The sequence below is a fragment of the Cyanistes caeruleus genome, chromosome 3, assembly GCF_971803275.1.
Source record: "Cyanistes caeruleus chromosome 3, bCyaCae1.hap1.1, whole genome shotgun sequence".
NCBI lineage: Eukaryota > Metazoa > Chordata > Aves > Passeriformes > Paridae > Cyanistes > Cyanistes caeruleus.
Window position 1 is genome coordinate 102,100,297 of NC_141703.1, and position 24,803 is coordinate 102,125,099.

General features: G+C 39.1%; 1 protein-coding gene across 2 annotated transcripts in view; it reads left to right on the forward strand.

Moving 5' to 3' along the window:
* Positions 1-24,803, forward strand: part of UVRAG (UV radiation resistance associated) — a 97,843-nt gene that overhangs the window by 67,050 nt on the left and 5,990 nt on the right. For both annotated transcript variants that reach the window (XM_023943973.2, XM_086883407.1), the window contains exon 14: positions 14,484-14,575. In XM_023943973.2, the coding sequence (XP_023799741.1) occupies positions 14,484-14,575 (92 nt within the window). The remainder of the gene's footprint in view (positions 1-14,483; positions 14,576-24,803) is intronic.

The window sequence follows — 24,803 nt, forward strand, 5'->3', positions numbered from 1 at the left end:
CAAGAATGGTGGTGTTCTGTCCTTGTCTAAATTACTGGGTTTTGAAAAAAGGGTGGTTTTTGCACCTTTTTTGCAAAACCAGGTGTCAAATAATTCGGACCATTTTATACCTCTTTGTTTTTCTACAGCCAACCCAAGTAGTGAATGCATCTAGTCTTAGTTCATAGACTAGTACAACAGTTTGGGTTGGAAGGGAACTTGAAAACCATCTTGTTCATGGGCTGCGACACCTTCCCTAGACCAACACCTTCCCTAGACCAACACCTTCCCTAGACCAGCACCTTCCCTACACCAACCCTAGACCAGGCTGCTCCAAGCCCTTACAACCTGGCCTTGAACATTTCCAGGGATAGGGCAGCCCCAGCTTCTGTGGGCAACCTGTGCCAGGACCTCATCACCTTCTGAGTAAAGAATTTCTTTCTAGTATCTAATCTAAATCTGCCCTCTTTTAGTTTAAGTCTCTTCCCCTTTTCCTATCCCTGTCTGTCCGTGTAAAAAGTTCATTGCTGGTGTCTGTTAGTGGGGTCTCTGCATATGGTGTCAGACAGAGCATCACCTTCCAGGCATCACTTCCAGGTTTAGTGAAACCTGTGGAATTTGTTACACTGTATGAGTTGACGTTATTTTTCCTTCTTTTCAGCCTGAATGCTGTGGTCAGGATCTTTTCACAGGGAAGGCTTCTTTTCTCATCCTCATTTGTTTTGTCAGACTGCTATTGAGTTGTGTTAGAGTGATACTCTCATTGGCATGACTTGCTCAGCCCTGGCCAAAGAATAATTCTGCTGTCATCTGACAGTCATTAGCAACGCATGAACTTTGCTATTTGATATGAAAAAAAAATAAATAAAAAAAATCACTCTCTGGTCAGCTCCCCCAAGGTTCCTTTTCTCATCAAAAGAGTACAGATCCAGAGAAGTAACAGATGTCTAGCCCTCCTCTTATGTCCATGGCCATTGTGTCCACATGGTGGCAGGTGGCGTTAATGTGCTGTGTGTAACCTGCCTGAGAAGCTGAACAGCCAATGCTGCTTTCCTGGGAATGCTGCTTTGTGGGTGAGTTGCTTGTCTAATGCACAAAGAGAGATTTTTAATACAAAAGCTCAGGATGAATGAAGTAATAGGAAATAAGTGTGCCCATTTCCTATAATCCAGTAAACATCAATTAGTGATACTGAACCCTTCTCTGACCTGAAACTGTAAAGGTAATACTATAGTTTCATCTTATCAAGCTATAAATGCAGCAAGACTGCAGTAAACATGGTTTTACTTATTTGAGTGCTTCACTGGGGAGTAGGGGGAGCTTTTTGGAGGCTCTATCTTCTAAATTGCCTTTTTTATGTTCTTTTATGAAACAGTTGTGGCATATGAGCCTTTATGAGCATGGGGGCCCATATATGTTGGGTTGTGTAACAAGCCCAGTAACTGCAAAGTTTTACAGGAATACTTTACTTACCAAAGTGGTTATTTCTCCCAGCCTGTCTTTGACAATGGTTCCTCTTACTGGGACACCAGACTGAAACCATGAAGGTTTCAAGAGGTCTAATGTTGGAGACCTCTCTGGAGGGGTGTTGTGTTTACTCTCAAGAAGGGCTTCATAAATATCAGTGAGGGAGTAACTTTTAGGCTCATCTAAATGTTTATTTCTACAGTGTGCTCTACATGTACTCAAACACATACTCCTATTTTCTTATTTTCTTGAGGTTCATCTCCAATAAACACTATTGCTGTGAACTCAAAATCCAGTATTAAATATTGCTGCAGTTTTAAAAATTAGAACACTGCTTCATAAATGTTTGGCAGAATAATATAAGTTGCTTGTTGTATTTAGAATTGAGGCTGCTGCTGTCTTTGAATAAAGATCAGACTTCTCTGATTGCATTTTGGTGAATGCGAAAGGAAGAAGCAACTGAATTCTATCAAAGAATTCAGACAAATCAAAGAAGATAAAAGGGAAGTACGTCTGTTATCCTCAGATGAGAATATAGTTTCCCTGATCAATTCTGAATCATTCCTGTATGTAGGTTTCATGCATGAGTTTCCCCTGCCTTTCAGATAAAAGTGAATTAAAATTATCCAGGCTGAGAGGAGAGGAAGGGAGATAGGCTGTTCTTGGGGCAGGAAGAACCAGTGGTGAGAAAAAGTTTCCATCTCAGTTTGTGAGAACTGAATCAGACAGAGCTCTGTGAGGACGTTTTGCTCTAATGTAGAGCTGAATGTTTCTGAACTGTCTGAGACTGTCTTGATCCAGGGACTGTGTAGCATCTCCAGTGTTAGTTATCACTGTTACAGATCAAAGTGAGAGAGTGAGGGGCCCTCAACATCAGAAAGACGTGGACCTGTTAGAGTGAATCCAGTGGAGGCCATGGAGGTGCTCCAAGGGCTGGGACCCCTTTGCTCTGGAGACAGCCTAGGAGAGCTGGGCGTTCAGCCTGGAGAAGAGAATCCTCCAGGGGGACCTTAAAGCCCTTTCCAGTGCCTAAAGGGGCTCCAAGAGACCAGGAAAGGGACTGGAATGACAGGAAAAGGGGAAATGGCTTCCCAGTGACAGAGGGCAGGGTTAGATGGGATACTGGGCAGAAATTCTTGTCTCTGAGAGTGGTGAGACCCTGGCACAGGTTGCCCACAGAAGCTCTGGCTGCCCCAAGCCTGGAAGTGTTCAAGGCCAGGCTGGACAGGTCTTGGAGCAGTCTGGTCTGTGGAAGGTATCTAGGCCCATGGCAGGGGGGTTAGAACTGATGAGCTGAGAAGTCCTTTCCAACCCAAACCATTCTAGCATTTTTTGATAACAGGAAATTATCTTATTGATATCTGCATCTTCCTTGTTAATGTGGGACAAATTAGCATAGTTCAAACTAAGCATGCTTTAAAAATGACTGATTGTAAGTATCTTTCAAAGGTACAGCATAAAACACAGTTATCTCCTCTTACTGCTTTGATTGCTGTTTGTGTGTCTTATTTGCTATTGCTACATCAAAATTGTGATGGGAGTCTTTTATGATGGTTTTAGTGAAGGCTTTAAGCACACTGAGTCTGCTTGAGGAACTTGAAAGCATACGTTCAATGGATTAATGAAGGACACAGGTCTTCAAGGATATGGATGTAACTTGCTTTGTTGTTAATTGAATACTCTTGAATGAGTTACAAAGTAAACATCTGCTTTTCAGCTGTAACTCTGGGAGACAAACACAGGCATATGAAGTCATAATATCTATAGAAATAGCTGTTTTATTTGAGCACTTCCTCTTGCTTGCATGTGGGCTGTCACTACTGTGGCAGTCCTCTATTTGCTCCTTCTGAAAGCAAGATTGAGGACTTCAAGATTTGAGGACTTTTTATAATCACAGTGGTTATTTTTTTTTAGCTCCTACTTCCCCAAGAATCATAAAAAAAGCTTTTAAAACCTTTTTGTTATGTTTGATTTGAAACTGTAATTGATGCTTACTGATAGTCTTTTGAAGTATGAAGAATGAAAATTATTTTTAGATGCTTAGTTTGGAGGTACATTATCTAAAGAGCTATTGATACCACAACGTGTTTCACTAATGTTGTTATTTAAGGGTTTTTCAGTAAACCCACATAGGTGTTCAGAGCTAGAACAACCGGCCAGATTCAATCAAACAAAGGCAAGCAACATGTGAAGATTTCAGTAATCTAAAGCTTTATAATTGCCCCCAAAAGGTATAAACACACACAACTGTTTATATAGCAGCAGGCACTATTTCACTGATCCCCCATAGTTGTTTATGTAGCAACAGGCATTATAACAACACTTCCCATTTTCATTACTGCAGTGCTTAGTCATCTGAATCCCTGCCAGTGCTCCATAATACCCTGAAAAGTTACCCATGAGCTTGTAAAACAATTAACTATGTCATTTTATTTAAACTTCTACAACTCAATATTTCTGTCCTAGTCTTTGACATTCTCTGAAAACCTTATGTAAATGCTTGGCTTGTGACCAGCTCTGCAAATTCGATTAAAAAAAAATTTTACTTCCATTTTTACTCTAGGTTTTCACATTTGTGGAGCAGATGTTCTTTTGAAATTATTTATGCTGTTAAGAGAAACTCCTCATATATCTGAAAATAATTGAAAATTTCTTTTAACTGTCTTAATATTTTAAGACTATCTTTGCATAGTGTAATAGTGGGTTGAGTCCACCTATTGTGTAGGTACAGGTGCTGCTACATCATCAAGAACTAGTTGCCTGCAGTGGGGACTAAGGGAAGTCCAAAATACAGCAGATTTTGGCATAGACTTGAATATTATGCACAATATATACTAAAGTGCCTGCTATTTTGAACTTTAATAACATATTCTGGCTGTTAGACTGCTTCTACATGGCTTAGAATAAGATGAATATGGCTGGGGAAACAATATGAGAAATTATCAACAGATGAGTTTAGAATTGGAGTTATTCTGCATTCACCCCTCAAAAAAACATTTGAGTCCACATACTCCATGGTTTCTGGCTGGAAGTAAATGTATAAACCTGCATACCATTAGTATTTAAATACTGCTGAAAGAATTAGGTTAGGAAGTGGATGGTTGTTCTTTGCACATAAATACAGGATATCATTATTTTTCTTAAGAGCAGGCCCAGAGTGGCAAATACCCTAATTTTGATCTTGGATACAAACTGTAATTGCCTAGAAGTAGAAAGGTAACTAAATGGTTTCTTTTTAAGCCAACTTAAATGAAAGACTTCAGTAGTCCTAGTACTTCTTTTGGACTTTATAGGAAAGTAACTGAACCTTTGCAGGTTTGTATTTTAGTTATTTGACAAATGATGTATCTCTACTGGTAGATTTGATGAATGGACATTTTGCTGTGGAGTGTGTCTCCTTTAGGAAGGCAGTAAGCTTTTCTATTGCCTAACATGATTTTAGGTCATGGTTTTTAGGTCTAACAGTCCAGTTGATGAAATAAAACCTTGGAAGCTGTTTGGTTGGCAGTAGAGTTGAGTTGTTCAGATTGGAGCTGGTTCACTGCTGGGGACAGACACCTTCCAGTGTAAGTCCAGACCATTGCAGAGAAGGAAATACAGATAGAAACTGGAGCAGATGAATATTATTTTTTCTCATTCTAAAGAGTGTAAAATAATTATTTTGTTTAGTATAAAATATAAAATAACTGTTTTGTTACAATTTAACATCTGTTTGTTCTGCCTCACCTTCAGCTAATGGTGTGATTTTGTTAGTATTAGTCTTTTAAGGAAATTCAGTCTTTAAACACTTTCTTAGAAAGCTAATAGAAGTTTTTTAAGAACAAATTTACCTTTAACTCTGAGAACCATTGTTTTAAATGCAGCTTATTTTAACATTTATGGTTTTCTATGATGTTAGAATATATAGGTATAATGGAAAATACCCACTGGTATGATTGGCTGGTCATCTGTAGAGAAGTTGGCCTTAAAGTAAATGTATTATCCTATTTCTTCAGATTTCTCCATACAGATAATTCTTGAAGTTCTTCTGCCTTGAACTATTCATAAAATATGATGCATCTCATCTCCTATATATTGTTTCTATGGAGTAAGTGTTGCTAGTAATTAATATGAGAGTAGCACTTGGAAAAAGAAAGCTGTGCATAGGAGCTAAATATTGGTATGGAAATCAGAATTAATATTTTATCACTGGAACATCATTTATGATTTACTCAAAGTCCTGTGGAGAATACATGGTAGTCTATGTGAACACAAATCTTGGGACACCTCTTCAATTAAAACAGACATGTTTTCTTTGGATGGTTGGGTCTGTAATGTCCTGAGGAAACGAACTAATCTTTAAAATCTTGTTTAAAATGCTACTTTTGAAAATTATTGCACGGGAAATCTGTTGGATCTTTAATTTCATTACTAATAGGACGTGACTGCAGGTGGGCACTCTCTGAGCTTTTTATTCAGTGTCAGCCTCATCAATACAAGGTGAGACAGGAAAGATGTTGAAAGCTTGTGTCATAACAGCAACAGCTAAACTTTCTTGGTTACAACGCCTTTTTAAAAACTTTCTAGCCAGTAGCATAATGATAAAATCTTACAAGCGTTTGCTAAAGCTAATCATTAAAACTACTTGCATACCTTGCCTCTAACAATGCCTGCTTGTCATAGCTTAAAAACAACGGATAAAGCTTTTTTATTAAACTTACATTTTTCTATTATCTTGCTTACCATATTTTCTAAGGCCTATCTCTACACAGCTCAAAAACACAGCCTTATTATTTCCTGTCCTTGCATATCTGTATTCTTGGATTCTTCTATTCTGAAATCTGCTTTCACACAGCTTCTGAGAGTTTTCAGCCTTTCCTATTTCCCACAGTTCCCCCTCTTGGTACAATCACAAAGAAATCCTCTTATTAGCTTTGTCAATTATTAATTACTTTGCATTACATAGTTCTATTACAGCACATTTTTTCTCATCTAGTAAAACAGCATTACAAGTTTTTTACACAAGGTTAGATTAACAAACTTTGAAGTTTTTTATTACTTAATATGTTTTTTTCGGTTTTTAAAGGCGCTTGTTTTAAATGTTTTTACTTTAAACTACAGTAGTAGTTTTAATGTTGCAAAAGATCTGGTTGATTTTAAAGATGTAAGTTAAATCTGGTAGTAAGTGCTATTTCTTGATTTGTTAAGTCTTGTCTGTTCTAAGGCTTTGAGTCAAAGCCTTTATCTATGTCCACATTTGTGTACACTACCTTGGGATCAGTAGACAACTCTAAAGATCCCGTGATCTCTTTGTAAGATTTTGAGAATTTTCTCTAATTTTATTTCTTACATTTTTTTCTTGGACTGCAAAGGCTTTTTTGATGGATCCGTCCATCATCCATTGCGCCCACTGAAGTGCACGGGGCACTACTACTACTATCACTACTAAAACAATCATATAACAATACATATAAACCTCTCTTGCAAAGCTCTCTTAACGGAGTTGCAAAGCTCTATTCCTCAAACAAATCATTTAACCATGATTATCATATTTTTTGATTTGAGATGTTAAATCTTTCAGCTTTTGTATGCTTTTATGGATGGACTTGGAGTGGTCAGACAAGTTGATACAACATAATCCTTCAAATTTTTCCTAACCATTTCCTTGTGCTAGTAAGAGAAAATTAGTTCTATTTTGTAGGGTGGCATTTCTAACACTGCTGACATCTGTCAGAATATTTCTGATTGCAATGGGTGTAGCATTGGTTTGTTTACTTAGCAAACACTTGAGTTGATCTAATTGTTTCAATGCCATGGCTGAAGTAAATTGGGCTAAAAGCAAACTTGCTGCAACCCTTTTTGCAGCGTTTCAGGGTCTAAAATTGTTCTTACAGTTCTCTTTATATGGATAGGCAATTTTTTTCCCCCCTGTGTTTTTTCTTAACGACTGCTGTAGCACTAGGTGCTCTCACAGTGAGCATTCCAATGCTACATGGACCACCTTCAAGGTGCGATGGCATGCCTTGTCAAGCCCTATTTCCATAAATGGACTAGTATCTTTTTGGTAGTTGTGGATATTGGTCAACCCTGGAAAGCTCATCCTGTCAAAATAATTACACCAAAAACTCAAATTTGTGTGCAACGTAATGGGGAGTAACATTGTACTTTGGAGGATAACTTTCTTGACAATTACTAGCTGAAAACGTAAGGCAGAAATCTGTTGTTAAAGAACGAAGGATTTCCAGTTCTTGGGGTTTGGATACTGCTTTGGGAAGTGATTTGGTCCAAATGTCCCAATCAGTCATGGGATTGCTCCTGTTGGCAGCCTCGCTTGGCCAGTATTTTACTGGCACACTGACTAGACAGATCAAAAAATGCTTTTCTGGGTTTGAATTAGACAGGCATATGGTGTCAGCCTACAGCCTTGGCCAAGGCAACCCAAACATTTGTTTTAGGTTGTCCCATAGGCAAATCCACACTGATTTATTTGCTTTTTGCAAGCAAATCTAGCAAGCACTAGTATAGCAATCGATTTTGCTCTATACTTTTCATGAGCTATTTTTTGGCAAAAGACTTCTCCATACATTTCAACTTCTAAATTTGTTTGGGGGTTAGCCAACTGTAGCAAAAAAAAGAGTAATTTTACCTTTACAAATTTGGTGGGGGGATACACCCCTCTTTCATTAAGTAACATAATGGATACCAAGCTTTTGTCAACAGTGCTCTAGGAAACCAACAATTTCCACACTTTTTCCATTGACATGAAAGTCAAGGTTTGTAGGTTCCACAGATGAACAAGGAACATCAGATGTAACCCACAGTCTCTCTGTTTGGCTCATGTCTGTGTACTTGCTTCTCTGCTCTTGAAATTGTCTGTGCATTCTCGTGTGTGGTACGGTTTGACATTCTTTGCTGGTACCCACTTCAGGTACTGCACCTGGGGAAACACAAGCATACCTTTTGCCCTAGGTTATTAGTCAAAAAGGACTTTCAGTTTGTTCTGTCTCAGAGTTTCTAATCAAAACGGGTATTTTTTTTCAATTTTGTCTGTGTATTATTTGAAAAATGCCAAAAAATTGGCAGATTGGGTTCTGCAAAAGAGCTATGAAAAAAATTAAAAACATACAAAGTTTTGCTCAGCCTCGTCTGTGGTGTCACCTCTACTCCCTGCTTCTGTTGGTCTAGAATGTGTTTCAGGGTGTGAAGTCTCCTTTATACACATGCCTTTATAATAATAATTGCCTGACTTGTGGGGGAGTAGGGAATACTAGAAGTGTGGCAAGCACCTCAGTCCATTAAAAATGTAGTTAATTTTTGGGCTGTATATGCAGGGCCATGGGCTGTTTCTCCTGTGTGGACAAAGACTGTGTCTGAGAAGGTGTCCACTGACACATGGATATTTTTAAATTTCTTAAAGGAAGGGTACTTAGTGATATCTGTTTGCTATAATTGCAAGCTTTGTAAGCCTTGTGGGTTGACAGTTCTTGTAGAGACAGGAGGTTGGACAAGCTGACAATCAGGGCAAGTACTAATGATAGCTTTTGCTTGACTTTTAGAAACATGAAACATTTGCACAAGTGCTTGTGCGTTGTGGTGAAAAAAGGCATGACTTAGTTTTGCTTGTTCAAAAATGTTTGGCAGGGTGTTTGAAACAACTATTGTCAGTTTGTCTGCTCTTGCATTTCTTTCTGCTAGAAATCTTGGAAGCAAAGAATGAGCTCTAATGTGAGAGACAAAATACTGGTTAGTTCTGTGTTGCAAAACAGTATGAAGACATGAAAGCCAACGATATAGGTTATTATTTCCAACATTTTTTAAAACCAGTCCTTCTATTTTTTTAAATTACATTGGCTACATAAATTTGTAATTAAATTAAAAGGTTCTGAAAAAAGCTGAAAGGCCCTGACTACTGGGGCCAGTTTGGTAATTTGAAGGGAATTTTTACTGAATATCTGATTCTTGTGTTTTAGTTGTTTGGTTTAGCTATACTACTATTGATTTGTGGTTTTCTCAAATCTATCAGTGAAGAGGGTTATAGCACTTAAAGGTTCTTCATTTAGCATACGTTTTTCTTTAAAACTTAATTTTACTTGCAACAATTTGTGGCTTGGATAATGAATAGAACAAGCACTTGAAAATTTTACAATGTATTTTGTAAATCATCTGATTTTTGTAATGCCTAATCAAGGTAAACTTTTTTCACAGGTAAATAAATAATTGCAAAGTCTTGTCTTGTTAAGGTTAACAGTTTTGTTCTGGCTTTGATTACTTTGATTACTAGCTTTGATTTGTGCTGTCATTTCTGTAGTTGCAAAAATTGTTTTTAGTGACTTTTAAGGAAGAAAAACCCACTCTATTTTTAAAAAAGGATCTTTCTCAGAAGAGTCCTGTTGGAAGATGGGGCCATAAAGTTACTTTTTTTTTTTTCCCAGTACTTTTTAGTACTGCTAGAAGGAAGGGCTTTTTTGGAGAACAATGATGGTTTTGTCTTTTCTGGAAAGCTTCTTTGATTTTTTTTTTTAAGATCTGTCTGTGAGTCAGGTGTTAAAGTTCTGGGAGATTTGATGTTGCAGTCTCTTCTCAATAAGTCAAAGAATGGGGCAAGCTTATCATTGGCAATTCTTAAAATAGGCCTGACCTAATTAATTTTTCCTAATAGCTGTTCTAAATTTTGTAAGGTATTGACACTGGTTCAGAGTTGTATTTTCTGTAGTTTAATTGTTTGTTCTGTCATCCTTCATCTCAGATATTTTTAGGGTGGGATTTCTTTTTTGTTTTTTTTAACGCAGAAATTTCTGGTGCAGTATTTTTTACTTTGGAAACAACACTGTTACAAGTTTGTTCTATTTCTGTCTGTGTTGGTGCTGCAATGAGCAAATCGTCTATGTAGTGTAGAACTATGGATCATGGGTGCTTCTGTTGAGCTGGAAATAGAGTTTGTGCATACAAAATTTTTGTAATGGTTCACCTTTATGGTTAGCTGGAACTGAAAAGGCAAACTTTGGTGCATCTTTTGGGTGCAGCAGAATGTTAAAAAAACAGTCTTTTAAATTAATGATAAGAAGGGGCTAGTCTCCTGGAATCATTGACAGAGAGGGAAGTCTGGGTTGTAGAGGTCCTGTGTTTTTGATAACTTCATTGATCTTCTTTAAGTTGTGAAGTAATCTTCAGGAGTCAGAAGTTTTCTTGTGGATGATGAGCACTGGTGAATTCCAGGTGCTATTTGTGGGCATGATGTGATTTTTTTTGTAATTACTTTTGTACTAATTTTTTAAGGATACTTATTTTTTTCTCTGGTGAAGGCTATTGATCAATCCAGAGAGGGTTATTGGTTTTCTATGATAGTTTCAGAATGGCAGGCATCGACATGGTCTCTATCAAAGGCTTACTTCTAATCTGGTTTTCTACTGGGACAGGACATCTCTCCCCCATACTGTGATGGGTTTCTGCACAACAAAAGGACAAACAACAGCTGTCTTCCCTTCAGGACCTGTAATATTAATCATAGATTTACTTTGCAGACACACAGTGGTACAGTTAATTCCTGTGAGGGCACCCATAGGTGACATTAAATTCCAATCACTTGGCTAAAACATATGAGAAATCACCTTGACATTAGTGCTAGTGTCTGGTATGTTTGTGATGTAAACTGTTTTACCAAGGTGAGTCAGGTTGTAAATTAGCTCTGGTTGGTCACGGCTAACACATTTTACCTAAAGGACATCAGACACTGGGGTAGGATTCTAGCCAGTAGGGTAATGTTAAAAGCTTACAAGCGTTTGCTAAAGCTAATCATTAAAACTACAACAATTGCCTCTAACAATGCCTGCTTGTCATAGCTTGAAACAATGGATAAAGCTTTTTTATTAAACTTACATTTTTCTGTTATCTTGCTTACCATATTTTCTAAGGCCTATCTCTACATAGTTCAAAAACACAGCCTTATTATTTCCTGTCCTTGCATATCTGTATTCTTGGATTCTTCTATTCTGAAATCTGCTTTCACACAGCTTCTGAGAGTTTTCTACCTTGCCTATTTCCCACAAGTGTGGAGATGGGTGACCTTTCATAGCAACAATTGAAATTTGAACTGTTTCTTAGGAAAACCAAGACAGCACATGGTTATCTCTGTCTGCTCTTGTTTTCCTGCCTTCTTAATCTTAAGAGCAAAGCAGCTTCCCCCTACATTTTTCTCTTTTTACAATTGATTTTGGTGTTAAAAAGTACCTGTGTGAATCCTACTGTAACAGGTCACAGGGAATCATCGAATGGTTTGGACTGGAACAGACCTTAAAGACCATCCAATTCCACCCCACTGCCATGGGCAGGGGAACCTCCTCTAGATCAGGTTGCTCCAAGCCCCATCCAACCTGGCCTTGAACACTTCCAAGTCTGGGGCAGCCACAGCTCCTCCGGGCAATTTGTGCCAGGGCCTCACCACCCTCACAGCCAAGATTTCTTCCCAGTATTCCATCTAACCCTGTCCTCTGTTTGTTCGAAGCCATTCTCCCTTCTTCTGTCACTCCAGGCCGTTGTCCAAAGTCCCTCTCCAGCTCTTGGAGCCCCTTTAGGCACTGGAAGAGGCTCTGAGGTCTCCCTAAAGCCTTGTCTTCTCCAGGCTGAACACCCCTAGCACTCCCAGCCTGTCTCCAGAGCAGAGGTGTTCCAGCAACCCTTGGTGTATCATCATGATGTCCTCTGGATTCAGTCCTTATCACTGTTGTTCAGTGCCTTATTATTTATTGGATGAGGTGGAGTAACTAGCCCTGCATGTGTAGTGTTGGATGTTAAAAAAATTTAACTTAAGGGAAGGTGTGTGAGAAATGTCTTACAGATTAGGGGGAAAAAACCCAGTCCTTACTAATATATATATTTTTTTATTTTTTTTTACATTGTCAGAGGTTAAGGAGAGGAGGAAGAGGAGTTTTGATCTTTTAAGTAAAAACAGTTGTTTCTAAGCTCCCTCCCCCTCCATGTTCTATTTGCTTGGTATTGTACCTGTAGTGGCCTGCATGATGCAGCAAAGCAGAGATTTCTTTGTCAGGATACGTGAAACTACTACAGAATTATGTGAAGCAGGAGTTAACCTTTGCTGTATTAATGGAGAGGTAGTTTTGTATCCAGACTAAAACCCAATTCATCAGCTCATTTTTGTATGTTACTTCCTGTCCCTAGAAGGCAGATGAGTTTTTCAGCAGTTTCTGGATTTGTAAATACTTCAGCAGCAGCTTGTTTTGATGCAGACACAAGGCAGTATTGCTTTGTTTTTAATCTGTTACAAAGCCAAAATAGTATGCAGTTAATGAAGTTAAATAATAACTTTTTCTAGAGGTTTCATATAACTTGCATCCTAACTTTATTTAATATGCATCTCTACTATTGGAAATCTGAAAATGTCTTTCAATATAAGCAGTGGTTTTGCTCATGTTTGGGTAGTGGGGTCTCCCATACATTCTTCTTATCTTGGCTGTTGGAAAGATCCCTTAATCCACCTTATTTTCATGCTCTGAAACCTTAAAATGTAAGAATGACTATTAAAAGGGGTATTCCATGAACTTTTCATTGCTGGAGGAGGAACAAATGTAAAGTTTTTGAGGTTGGTGGGTTTTTATTTCTTTATTTCTTTTGCTCCAGGCTAGTTCCCCTGTTAACCAAATCCAGTCTAATCCCATCAGGAGAATGTGGTGATGGTTTTGTAATTTATATTGTATGGTTGTCTTAATCCAGGTTCTGTCATTGTGGCAGAAAATATGAACCCAAGCCCGCCATATGATTTGGCTTTATCCATATGGAAATAATAAACTGTAATAAATGGCTGGTGTTGTACAGTGCAGTACCAAGGGTTATTTTCTTCCAAAGTAATTTTTCTTTCTGAGGCTCAGACAAGCATAAAAATCATTCCAAATTTCAGGAATATTTTTCTCTGAAAAACTGATTGATTGGGAGAAGTCAAAATGTTTTGAAACGTAAGATACTTTCCTATATCTTACTGTCAGGAATTATGGAAACAGGTGTGTGATTCTAAACAAAAGAAATTTTACTTTGAGTGGGACTGTTCCATGTTTCAGCAAGTAGCTCTATCAGCACTGAATGAACATACTTATTGTGAGTGCCTCATTGGAGTCATGTGGACTCATTGGAGTCCAGCAGAGACTTCTAGAGTGTGTTAACATATGCTGAGAACTGCTTATTAAATTGGTAGTGCATCTTTCCAGTAGCTTTAGAGATAGTAGAATGTAGGGTGTTGGGTTTTTTTTTTCATATTTTAACCACAAGGGATAAATTTCTTTGCAAAGTTTCCCTGAAATTTTGAGATTCAAACTTGAAAGACAGACTTTTTCCCTTCCATGTGCTCTTTTCTTCAGAGGTATTTTTAATTTGGTGACTTGTTAAACATGGAGTTTATAATTCTCAGCAGTGACAATTATCTCATGTGAACAACGTAAGAACAACTTGTCAGAGTCAATATTCAGGTTAAAGTATGCCAATGAGCCTTTCCCTTAGCTAAGTAGCATCTGATTTGAGTGCTGGGTTTAATTATGATACTAATAACAGGAGTTTAAATGCTGATATAAACTGTGTAAGGAGCACAGATATTGATCAGTTGTGTGACAATATGTATTTTTACTCATTGATGTTACTATAATAATTCCATTACTGATTCCAGTGTACACTGATACACACTGACTGACAAGTACACAGAAATAAATATTTGTAATTCATGAATATAAAGCTCTGTGATGGAATTTTGTCTCTTCCTATAATAGCCTTGTTTTTATTAAGCTGTGATCCTTCTCTCCTGTTGCAGATAGTAAATGGAAAAAGTGTAAGGAGGTTTAAGAGTCAGGCTGACTGATTATTTTGTCCCTGTTCTTGGGTGGATTTCCTAATACAAGTAGTATATGGAACATTTCCTTAAGGGGAATAAATATCTTGGAACTGCTGGATAATCATCCTAAACTTTCTAAAAACTTGGTAACTTAACTGACCATGATGATATATTCTTTGGGATTTAGAAAGCTGTGCTAATTTAGGATTTTTTTTTTCTGTTTTTGTAGCTTAGATACCAGCATGGGCTGAGTACTCCAGATCTAAGGCAAACTCTTCCTAACCTGAAAAACTTCATGGAGCTTGGGCTAATGGTTAGGTGGTAAGTATTCATTTTTTTGTCATTTAAAAGAAAGAGGTGAGTGCTACAAAAAATGGAAGGTAAGGATCTTTCTCAAACAAGCAGCTCCTCTTCACAAGCTGAGCATGCCTGGTGAGATTATGACCCTCCCAAAATACAGACCATGTAACTGTCCACAACATTCTACTATCTGTTTTCTTATGCTTTCAAGTTACTCCATATGATGGGCGCACAACCCTTCTCAGAGGTTGATGTAGCAAGGGAGTCCTCTTTGAAGAAATAATGTTCTTCACTAGAAGGAGGTGAATTAATTGTTGTCTTAAGACTGTATTTAGTGTTTGGTAGCAGGTGCACCTTCTGTATCAAACTGCTTAAGCAGAGCAGGTCATAGCCTGGGTAGTCCCTGACTGTGAAATTCAAGTGAGCTGTATAGGAATCTAAATGATAAGCAACACAACCTCTGTGTAGTGTAATTGCTGCTAATGAAAACAGCTGTTGCATGTTCAGTGTTCTTGCTAAATGAGAAGCTACATAAATAAATAACTGAAGGTTATAGTCTCTTCCAGGGAAATCCCATGTAATTCTGATTTACTTTACAGGATTCAGATTCATCTTCCACTGTCTGCAGAAAATCAAATCAGACAGGTTTCTATGTTTCAAGGCTAAAGTTATTTTAGGTTTATCTTGCAGCAGTTGTTCGAGCAGGAGGCTTAACCAGTTCTCCTTAAACAGAGGTGAACTTTACTAAATGTGAAGTTCAATTTACTATCCAGTGTGTTTCAATGGGTGATAGATGGTTTGTATTCATGTGTTTTTAATTTATGCTCTTTGAATTGTATGCACTTATCAAGTCTCTTGCTTTAAGCAATTATTTTGTCCTACATTCTCATCTTATCATATAATGATAGAATAGTTTTGTTTTCCTGCCTTCTTTACTCTCATGAGCAAAGCAGTTTCTTTTCCCTACATTTTCCTCTTTTTAAAATTGATTTTGATGTTAAAAAATACTTGTGTGAATTGTACTATAACAGGTCACAGGAAATCATAGAATGTTTTGGGCTGGAAAGACCTTAAAGGTCATCCAGTGGGACATGTCCCACTAGAACAGGTTGCTGCAAGCTCCATCCAACCCTTGAACACACCCAGGGATGGGGCAGCCCCAGCTTCTCCAGGCAACCTGAGGCCGGGGCCTCACTCACAGGGAAGAATGTTTTCCCAATATTCCATCTACCCCTTCCCTCTCACAGTGGGAAGCCATTCCCTCTTATCCTGTCATTCTAGGCCCTCGTCCAAAGTCCCTCTTAAGTTCACTTGGAGCTTCTTTAGGCACAAACAGGGGCTTTATGGTGTATCTGGAGCCTTCTCTTCTTCCAGGATGAACCCCTCTCACTTCCAGGTTGCTGTTTGGAGTCTTGGCTAAGGAAAACAAATAGAGGAGTAGAAAGTTTCCTCTTTGAGCAATACTGTAAAAAGTGTTGCTTGATAGAAATTCAGCTCAGCCAACAGGAGGAAGTAAATAGGTCCTGAAAAAAGGAAGCTTAGCCCCTTCTTTAGCTTTATTCTCTAAGTAATTTCAAGCACAGCTGAAAGGACTTTCCCTGCTTTTATTTGTTTCCCCTAGCAAGATGCATAAAGAAAAGCCTTCTTCATTGGGAAAATATCACTGTGAGTTTTCGTATGGTATCCATCACAGTAGTGTAAAAATCCTCAGATGATGTGTGGTCCCCTCAGAAAATCTGAAAATGGAAGGCCAGACTGTGTTATCTGTAGCACTTCGCTCTGCTCATCAGTAGAGGGAGAGGGGTGAAGGTCATGGATGTCTCCTACAGTCTTGAATAAGCAGAAGTGGGTTGACACTGGAACATGTGAAATGGGAATAATTTTCAGCATGGATGCCTGTTCTTCCTTTCTGCCATGTGCTGTCTCTGAAGAACTGATCTGGAAACTTTAGTTGTGCCTTAGAGGTTTTGCCACCAAACAATCCTGTTGTTTTCTATAGGTGTTGCACAATCTTTTTACAAAGCAGAGCACCCCAAAAAGTCCTCCATGGCTTTTGTAGAAGAGCTATTTCATCCATCTATCAGAGCAAATTTGGCTCTAAAGTCCCTGCTTCAGTCTTCTACGAGTTCCCCTGTTTTGCCTGGAGCTCTGGGCTAGCCTTTGGACCTTTGGAAGGTCTGCAGAGTTTAGTGTGCATCAAGGTTTAGTGGCTAGTTCCCTGTGCCTGGTGAGGTTTGTGTTGTTTTGGTTTCTCAGACCTTACACTTAAGTGATTAATACATGTTTTCACATCCCAGCTTGTGTGATTTATTGCAGCAAGCTTGCAGGTCTGCAAGCTCTGCTTCCATCTTCATTCCATGAGTGGTGGTAGCATTCATGGTATCTTCAGTCCATGAAGAGATGCTATGCTTCTTATTGGTGCCTCTCCTGGTACCAATATCCTGCTGTGATTACTTTTGTCCCCCGAATCTTTTCTGTTTCCTTTTGGGAAAACTTCTCTTTGTGTCCAGTTTTTCAGTCCTGGAATTTCACTGGATTCCAGAAAAGTAGCTCAGTTTTTAGGTTAGCTTTTGTGGATGGAAAAGACCCTACACAGATTTTGTCTTAAATTATTTTTCTTGTGAGCAGGTGGTTTATTCTAGCATTTGAGACTGAATCATAGAAAGGTGTGGATTGGAAAGGACCTTAAAGGTCATGTTATTCCATTCTCCAGCCATGGGCATGGACACCTTCCACTAGACCAGGTTGCTCCAAGCCCTGTCCAGCCTGGCCTTTGAACACTTCCAGGGATGGGGCAGCCCCAGCTTCTGTAGGCAACTTGTGCCAGGGCCTTACCACCCTCACAGGGAATAATGTCTTCCAATCTCTAATCTAATTCTACCCTCTTTTAGTTTAAAACCTATCCCCCTTGTCCTGTCCCTCTCTGCCTTATTAAAAAGTTGCTCTCCCTGTTTCTCATAAGTCCCATTCAAATCCCCACTTTTGTGTAGCCGGCACATTTTTAGCATAGTTTTTTTCTTTTTGCATGTTCAGATTTATCTTTCATAAGTTTGGGCTCTTTAGATCATGATTGCATTAAATCAAAAGACTGACTCATTTTCTCTCCTATTCAGCTTTTTTTTTTTCACTCTGTAACTTATGAGAGATAGTACACGTGATTAACAGAAAGTAAAGAACGTGCTGCAAACCTGAGCAGTCCAGTAAGAAGATATTTTCTTAGTGAATAGACAGTAGACTTATCTAATGCTGGCAAATGCAAGATACTCCTTTGGAATGGCTTGTCTGTAGGCAAGGAGATGCCCTTTTGATCTGCATTTAAAGGCTTTCCTCAAGAAAACTTGAATGCCAAGGCTTAAATTTGTGTTTTGAGGCTATGTCTTGATTAATACACTGCTAGATACAAGAGGAGCTCAAAACTTCTTAGCTATGAAAACTCTACTGGCTTGATTTATGAAGATTTCATTTTTAAAAAATGTGTTGCAGAATTTCTTAGCTGCCGAAAGATGCAGTTTTGTCTTAACTTCATATTGGCAGCCTTCCTATTCCTATTGTACATTATTAACCAGTAATCTCTAAGAAGGTGAGAAACTATTATTGCTTTTTAGCACAGTTGACATGATATTGGCTCTGAACTGTTTGTGGAGCTTCAAGCATTTCAGATGGCTATAAGCCAGCTAAAACACCTTCATTTAGTATTCTTACTGCCATGAGGTCATAGTTTTCAACACAAAATGATCAAATAGTGTTTAGGTTTTTGTGGGTGTTTTTTAAGCATTCTCATAGCAAAGAGCTGTAGCTGTGGATTTTGGCTTTTGGCCAAGCAATCAAAATTTAGTATTTTGTCCAGCTGTGATTCAGTAATGTTCCTCACAGGAAACATTTTCTGGGGAGGAAGAGATACATATTTGAGCCTGTAAATGGCATTTTATCCCTTGTGTTGCTTTACAGTTTCTCTGAGCCACTTGCAGAGAGATTAAATAATCACAGGTGAATCTGACCAAAGAAACGTTTCATCAAAACTGCAACCAAAATGTGTTTGCTAAGAAAATAATTTCAGAAATGTTTGTGTCTTACTTCAGTCACTTTATCTTACCTGTTTACAGTGGAGAGTCTGTGTCTTCTGCCTTAGGGCTAAGAATGCTCAAACTGACTATTTGTTAACTAGCAAAAAATAATATTTTGAGAGAAAATAGCTACTTTTGTCATTTTGCTGCCAGAAAAACTTAGAGCTGAAGTCAGACTGTTAGAATTGGCTTTTGAGATTTGGATGCAATTGAAACATTGAAATTGGTGACTAGAGGCTCCTCAGTTTTGTTTTTTTATTTAGAAATCCTGGTTTCTGACAGGAACTGTACATACCTGTATGCATAACCAGTTCTAGTGTCATCTAACCTGATGACTAAAAGTCATTAGGTCTGATGACAGTTAATCAAATCAGTTTTTATACTCCACAAGTCACAAGCCATTCTTTTTGGACAGACATCCACACTTGTCTGTTGTCTCAGGAGACCAACCAAGGGATTGTTGCTGGAAGCTGAATGAGCCCAACTTGAGTCAATTAAGCTCAAGGCTGTGCCTTAGAGTAAAGAGCTGTGCTCCTGTAAGCCAAACCCTTCTCACTGGGGACAGTGGAGACTTGACAGTCTCTAAAGTTTCTGAGTAACTAGATGATAGTTTTCTAACATTACTTCCTTTTTTATATACTTCTGTATATTTTTTTATTAATTTTATGAGCTGTGAAGCTCAAAGGACAAGGGACAATGTCTTTAAACTGATGGAGGGTGGGTTTATATTAGGCATTAAAAAGCAGCTCTTCCCTTTGAGGGAAGCGAAGCCTTGCACAGGTTGCCCAGAGAAGCTGTGGCTGTCCCATCCCTGAAAGTGTTTAAGGCCAGGCTGGATGGGGCTTGGAGCAACCTGGTCTAGTGGAAGGTGTCCGTGCCCATGGCAGGGGAATTGGAACTCAGTGGTCTTGAAAATCACTTTCCACTCAGACCCTTCTGGGACTCTATTCTGGGATTCTTTCTCTGGACTTCATCTTGATGTGAATGCTGTGAATTCTGGTAACAGGACAGCCTCAAGGGAAACACAGTTTGAAAAGACACCCTTCACCAGCTGCTTGTTTTCATAGGTGTTATAGCAACCTTGTATTTCTGTGCTCTGTGGTGCTGGGGTGACACTGGTGGTTCAGTTCTTTTCCCGGGGACTGAGATTGATGAGAGAGAAACTTGTTTTTGTGTTTGGGCTTAGGATATTTATTTTTCCTTATCTATATTACATATTTACAGAGTACAAGGAGCTATACACACTAGGCTAACAAGGTGCAAAAGGGCTGAAGAAGTATCTCTTCAAGGTCTTTTAAGTGTCAACCCATCCAATAATGAATTGCCAAGTAACTTATTTTCATTATTAACCCAATAACCTGACACCTGTGTCCAGCAATGTGGGTTCTTTCATCCAATCACCTAATATTACCCAAAAACCCTAGAGGAAGAGGAAGAAGAGGAAGAAGAAAATAGGAAGAAGAGGAAGAAGAAGAGAAGAAGAGGAAGAAGAAGAAAAGAAGAGGAGGAGGAAGAAGGAGAAAAGGACAACACCCTAAATCCTCCATATTGTTTCTTATTCACTAATATAGCTTAAACCCTAAACTCTAACTTTCTCATCCAGTGACTTAATATAATTCTATCTAATTTACACACTTACATTCTCAGTTTCTAAACTTAGTTCTTGAAGCTTTCTTCATGGCTTTAGGTTAAACTCAATGTTCTCTTGACAGTCAGAGCCTGTGAGCACAGATAAGGGAATATTCTCTGTGACTCTGACTCTGACACTATGCCTCTGTCTAAATATTACTTTTGAATTAAAACCTCAGTATAATTTCCATTCTCACCTGGAGACAACAGTTTAGCTCACTGTACCCAGAATCCTTATGAATTTGTTTTACTTGCCTGCAAGACTATGATCATTGTTCTACTTAAAAGTCTATAGAGAGCTTTTATCTTCTCATGTTTGCCTTGTAGACACTTGTCATTCAGCCTGAGCTTGTTGCCTAGGTTGCCCCCCTGTGATCAAGAAGAGGCATCCAGGGAAGATGACTTTCTCACTGATCATAACTGGCTCTCAAATAGAGGATTACTACCCTTTCTTATTTCCTGGGCTCCAAGGCAATTAGCTCTTGAATGGCTGATCTCCAAAGCGCTTCATACATACTCACTTCTATCTAGCTGCCTTAGGTAATATTTGATAAGCAGATAAACCATACTATTGACTTCATTCCTCCATTCTCAGATTTGGGATGTGTGATGGATTGGCATTTAGGGCAAAAAAGTGAGGAACACCCTCAAAACCTCAGAAGTGAGGATTCTGAGAGAGGCTGCTGGGAGTTTCTTCTCTGCTTGAGACACGGCCAATAGCTGGCCATTTCTGAGAATTGACAGTGTTTATCACCACTGAAAAGTGCGATCAACTTTGTGAATACCACCTTTTAAACCTAAGCCCAGGAGCTTTTGTCTCTCTTTGTTTCTGCCTTTGAAAGGTAGCAGAACTCTGTCTGGCCCCCACTCCCCCTGCAGCCTGTCTGGCCTGCAGGGAGGGGGCTGAGCCAGCCTCCAGCAGCTCCTGGGCAGGAAATATGGAGATTGAGGGGCTTTCCCCGAGCCCAGGCTGGGGCCAGGCTCTGTTGTGGCTCTCCCGGGAAGCCTTCCTGGTCCTATTCCAGCAGGGCGGCTGAAGCCTTTCCACGGGGGGCCCCTGCCCTAGGCCAGGCTGGGCCAGGGCTGCTGACATACCCCCATGGCCTGCACAGACAGCTCTAAGCTCAGAACTGTCTGCTCCTTCCCTAGCTGCTGGGCTGAGAAAGAGACACCTGAAATCCAAAACCATGAATACCTACCGTGGCTTGGGCCAGATTTTAACCCTTTCACTACCCAGATGAGACCTGCAGACTTAAATCTCCTCTCCAAGAAAGGAAGCAAGTGGGAGCCATCAACATGTAAAGAGACAAACATGAACCATCAAAGTCAGTGAGGGAAGGAATCTAGCCTCAGATAGAAGGAGAATGAGGAGATGCTTTATTAAGCTAAAATATTCTTTTGGTAAGGCCATGGAGATGGACAATAATGTTCTGAAAAACTCCTTTAATTCATGAAAGAGTATTTGGGGGGAATGAAGTATGTCAAAGATCTGAGCAAAGGTATCCATTAATAAAGCTAAGCAGATGGTGGAGGAGTTGTGATCCCATGAGATGCTGGAACAGAGAGAGAAATGAGAGTTGATGAAGACCCTTTGCCCCCAGGGAGAAAAGAAGAAAACCTCTGTTCCCAGAGATGATCACAGAGACAGACGAAGAGAACCTTTGCCTTTGAATAACTCATCCTTAAAATAACACCCCTTGAGTTCATGGCCCATGAACACCCCTCAGAGTGGTGTAAAAATGGGAGGAAAGCATGATGGCAGAGTTTTTTTTCTGGGCAGCTGTTAATCATGGACATGAAAAGCTACAAGAAAACTGTTTTTCTTGTGGAGAACTCTCCATGAAATTACAAGAAAAAACCTCTCTCTCTACAAAGATTAATAAAAAGACTCTTGTATAATTGGGACTGTTTTAACCAACAGGTTTTGTCTCTGTGTTGTCAGTTGAGCAGAGAAAAAGGTTGTGTGGGGAGGAAAGGTTTCTGGAGGTTTTATTCTAGTTTCTTATTCTTGTAGTTCTATTAATAAACTTTCTTTATTCCTTTTAAGTTTTGAGCCTGTTTTGCCCTTCTCCTAATCCATATCTCACAGCAAGAAATGAGTAAGTTTTCTGGTGATTTTTAGCTAATGCTTAAAACCACGACAGGATGTTATCCCTGTATTTATTCCTGACTGAAGCTCAAGCCATCCTATTCATATTTATTGGTAACAATGGACAGTTTCTGAGTTCTGTCCCCATATTTCTCCAGCAGCTTAAAACCTGATTTTAAACTCTTAAGGTCCTTTTCAGTGCATGTCATTCAAGGAATCTGGCTGCAAGCACTTCTTGTTCTAATACATTAATTTGAATATCTACACAATAAATGGGGGTAATTCCTGCTTTACTGCCCTATGGGGGAGCCCTTATGTACTCTGCTGAGAAGTTACTTTGTAGATGAGAGAGATGAACAACTTACTGCTGCTACGTTTAGATCACTTGGTACAGATTGTTCTGCCATTTCAATTTAATAAGGAAGGGAAGATTTTTTGGCTGCTGGCCTAAAGAGGTATTATTCAGGCATACCTAACATGCTAGCTTGAGTAGCCTTGTCTTAACAACCTGTTAAAAAACTCTCCTGGTCCTGCAAACTAGTTTCTCACCTTTTTTCCTGTAAGGTCTAGTTTTACAAAGGAATCTAGGAATTTTCTTTTGAGGGAGAATTTAAATTTGTACATCAACTGCAACAGTTTTTAAAGCTGTTTTTCTTGTGCTAGACACCTCAGTTTTCAAGTTGGTTTACTTGGACACTTAAATTTCTTCTGCTTCATAGAAGAGTTGCTGCTGTGCCTAAATTGAGCTGATCAACATTTTCTAAAGAATCACAGAATATCCTGAGTTGAAGGAGCACACAGGGATCATCAAGTCCAACTCCTGGCCCTCACAGGGCACGCCAGCAATTCCACCCTGTGCCTGAGAGCATTGTCCAAATGCTTCTTGTGCTCTGACAGCCTTGCAGCTGTGACCACAGCCTTGGGGAGTTCAGTGCCCAACCACCCTCTGAGGGAAGAACGTTTTCCTGATAACCAACATAAACCTCCCCAGCACAGCTCCAGCCATTTCCTTGGGTCCTGTTCCTGGTCACAGAGAGCAGAGATCAGAGCTGCTGCTCTGCTGCCCCTTGGGAGGAAGCTGCAGACTGCAGGGAGATCCTCAGCTTCCTTCAGGCTGAACAAGCCAAATGACCTCAACTATTCTGCATGTAACTTGGGGTTTGCTGATTAGGCAGTCCTATGCCATTCTGAAGTCTGTCCTTTAAAGAGTCCAGCCTAAGATAAATTAATTTGAACAAGTTTGAGACACAGCACAACGGATAAGAGGTATTACTCGTTCAAGACGGCAAAGAGACTTTGCCTTGGGTTTGATCTTTCCTAGAATTACCTGTGTTTTGCACAACAGTATGCCTCTGCAACTTCAGAAGCTGGGATTAAACCTGCTTTCAGCTCTCCTTTCCCTCCGTGTCCTTCTCATCTGAGATGGCACTTATTTTTGTGAGGTCTTGCATCTTGTGCTGCAAAGTGATGTATTCAATAGGAGGGTCTACTCCTATTGAATCTATAATATCTATATCTAATAATATCTAATACCTATATATCTATAATATCTAATATCTATAGGCTATTCAGGCCACTGTGTAACTTGTCTGGGCCAAATTCTGACTGCTTATGTTCCAGGCAAGAGTTTTTGTCACTCAAATATTGTGTAAAGAATAGATAGTCTTGTCATTATTTTGAAAAACGCACATCTGTACTTAAATCCACAAGGTACAGTTTGAAATTCTTCCTGAACTAGATTTTAGTCTCCTAAATACCTATTTTAACCTGTGGATGATTAAATAAAACCCAGAGAAGTGGCAGAATTTCCTATAAACCTTCTAGTCATTCTGTCTAGAAGGGGAGATGGGATGCCCTCACTGCTGTATGAGGTGTTACAGATCTAATGCTTTGATGTCAAACTCTTCTTTTACTCTGGGAAGGGTACCATAACTTCTGTAGCTGCTAGAGACTGTTCCTGCTGTTGCTGTGGAAGTCTCTTGGTGAACCTGAACATAAACTGTTGGAAGAAGAACTAAACATCTCTGCATCTGCCATCTGCCTCTGCACGAGGGAGAAAAAAACCCTATCCTTCCAGTAAATCTTGTATTATAACTAGTCTTGGGGTTCTTTTTTGATTTTGTTGGTTTGATTTGGTTGGTGAGGGTTTTAAAATATTTTTTTTTAAATTTTCCTTTAAATTTTTAATTTTTTGTTTTTATTATTTCAAATGTGGGAAATGTTTCTGTGGATTGCAGTCCCCCTCAGTTCCAATTCAGCAGTAATATTTCCATTTCCTTACATCTTGATAGAAACCAAGTGGAATGATTTTTATCATTATTGTTGCAGAGGGTATAGCACCAACAACGGTTTTTGGGAATGGCCCATTTCTTTCTGAAAGGGATGGCAGTCATAGAATCACTAAGATTGGACAAGACCTCTGTCATTGAGACCAGCCATTCCCCAGGCCAAGGCCACCACTGAGCCA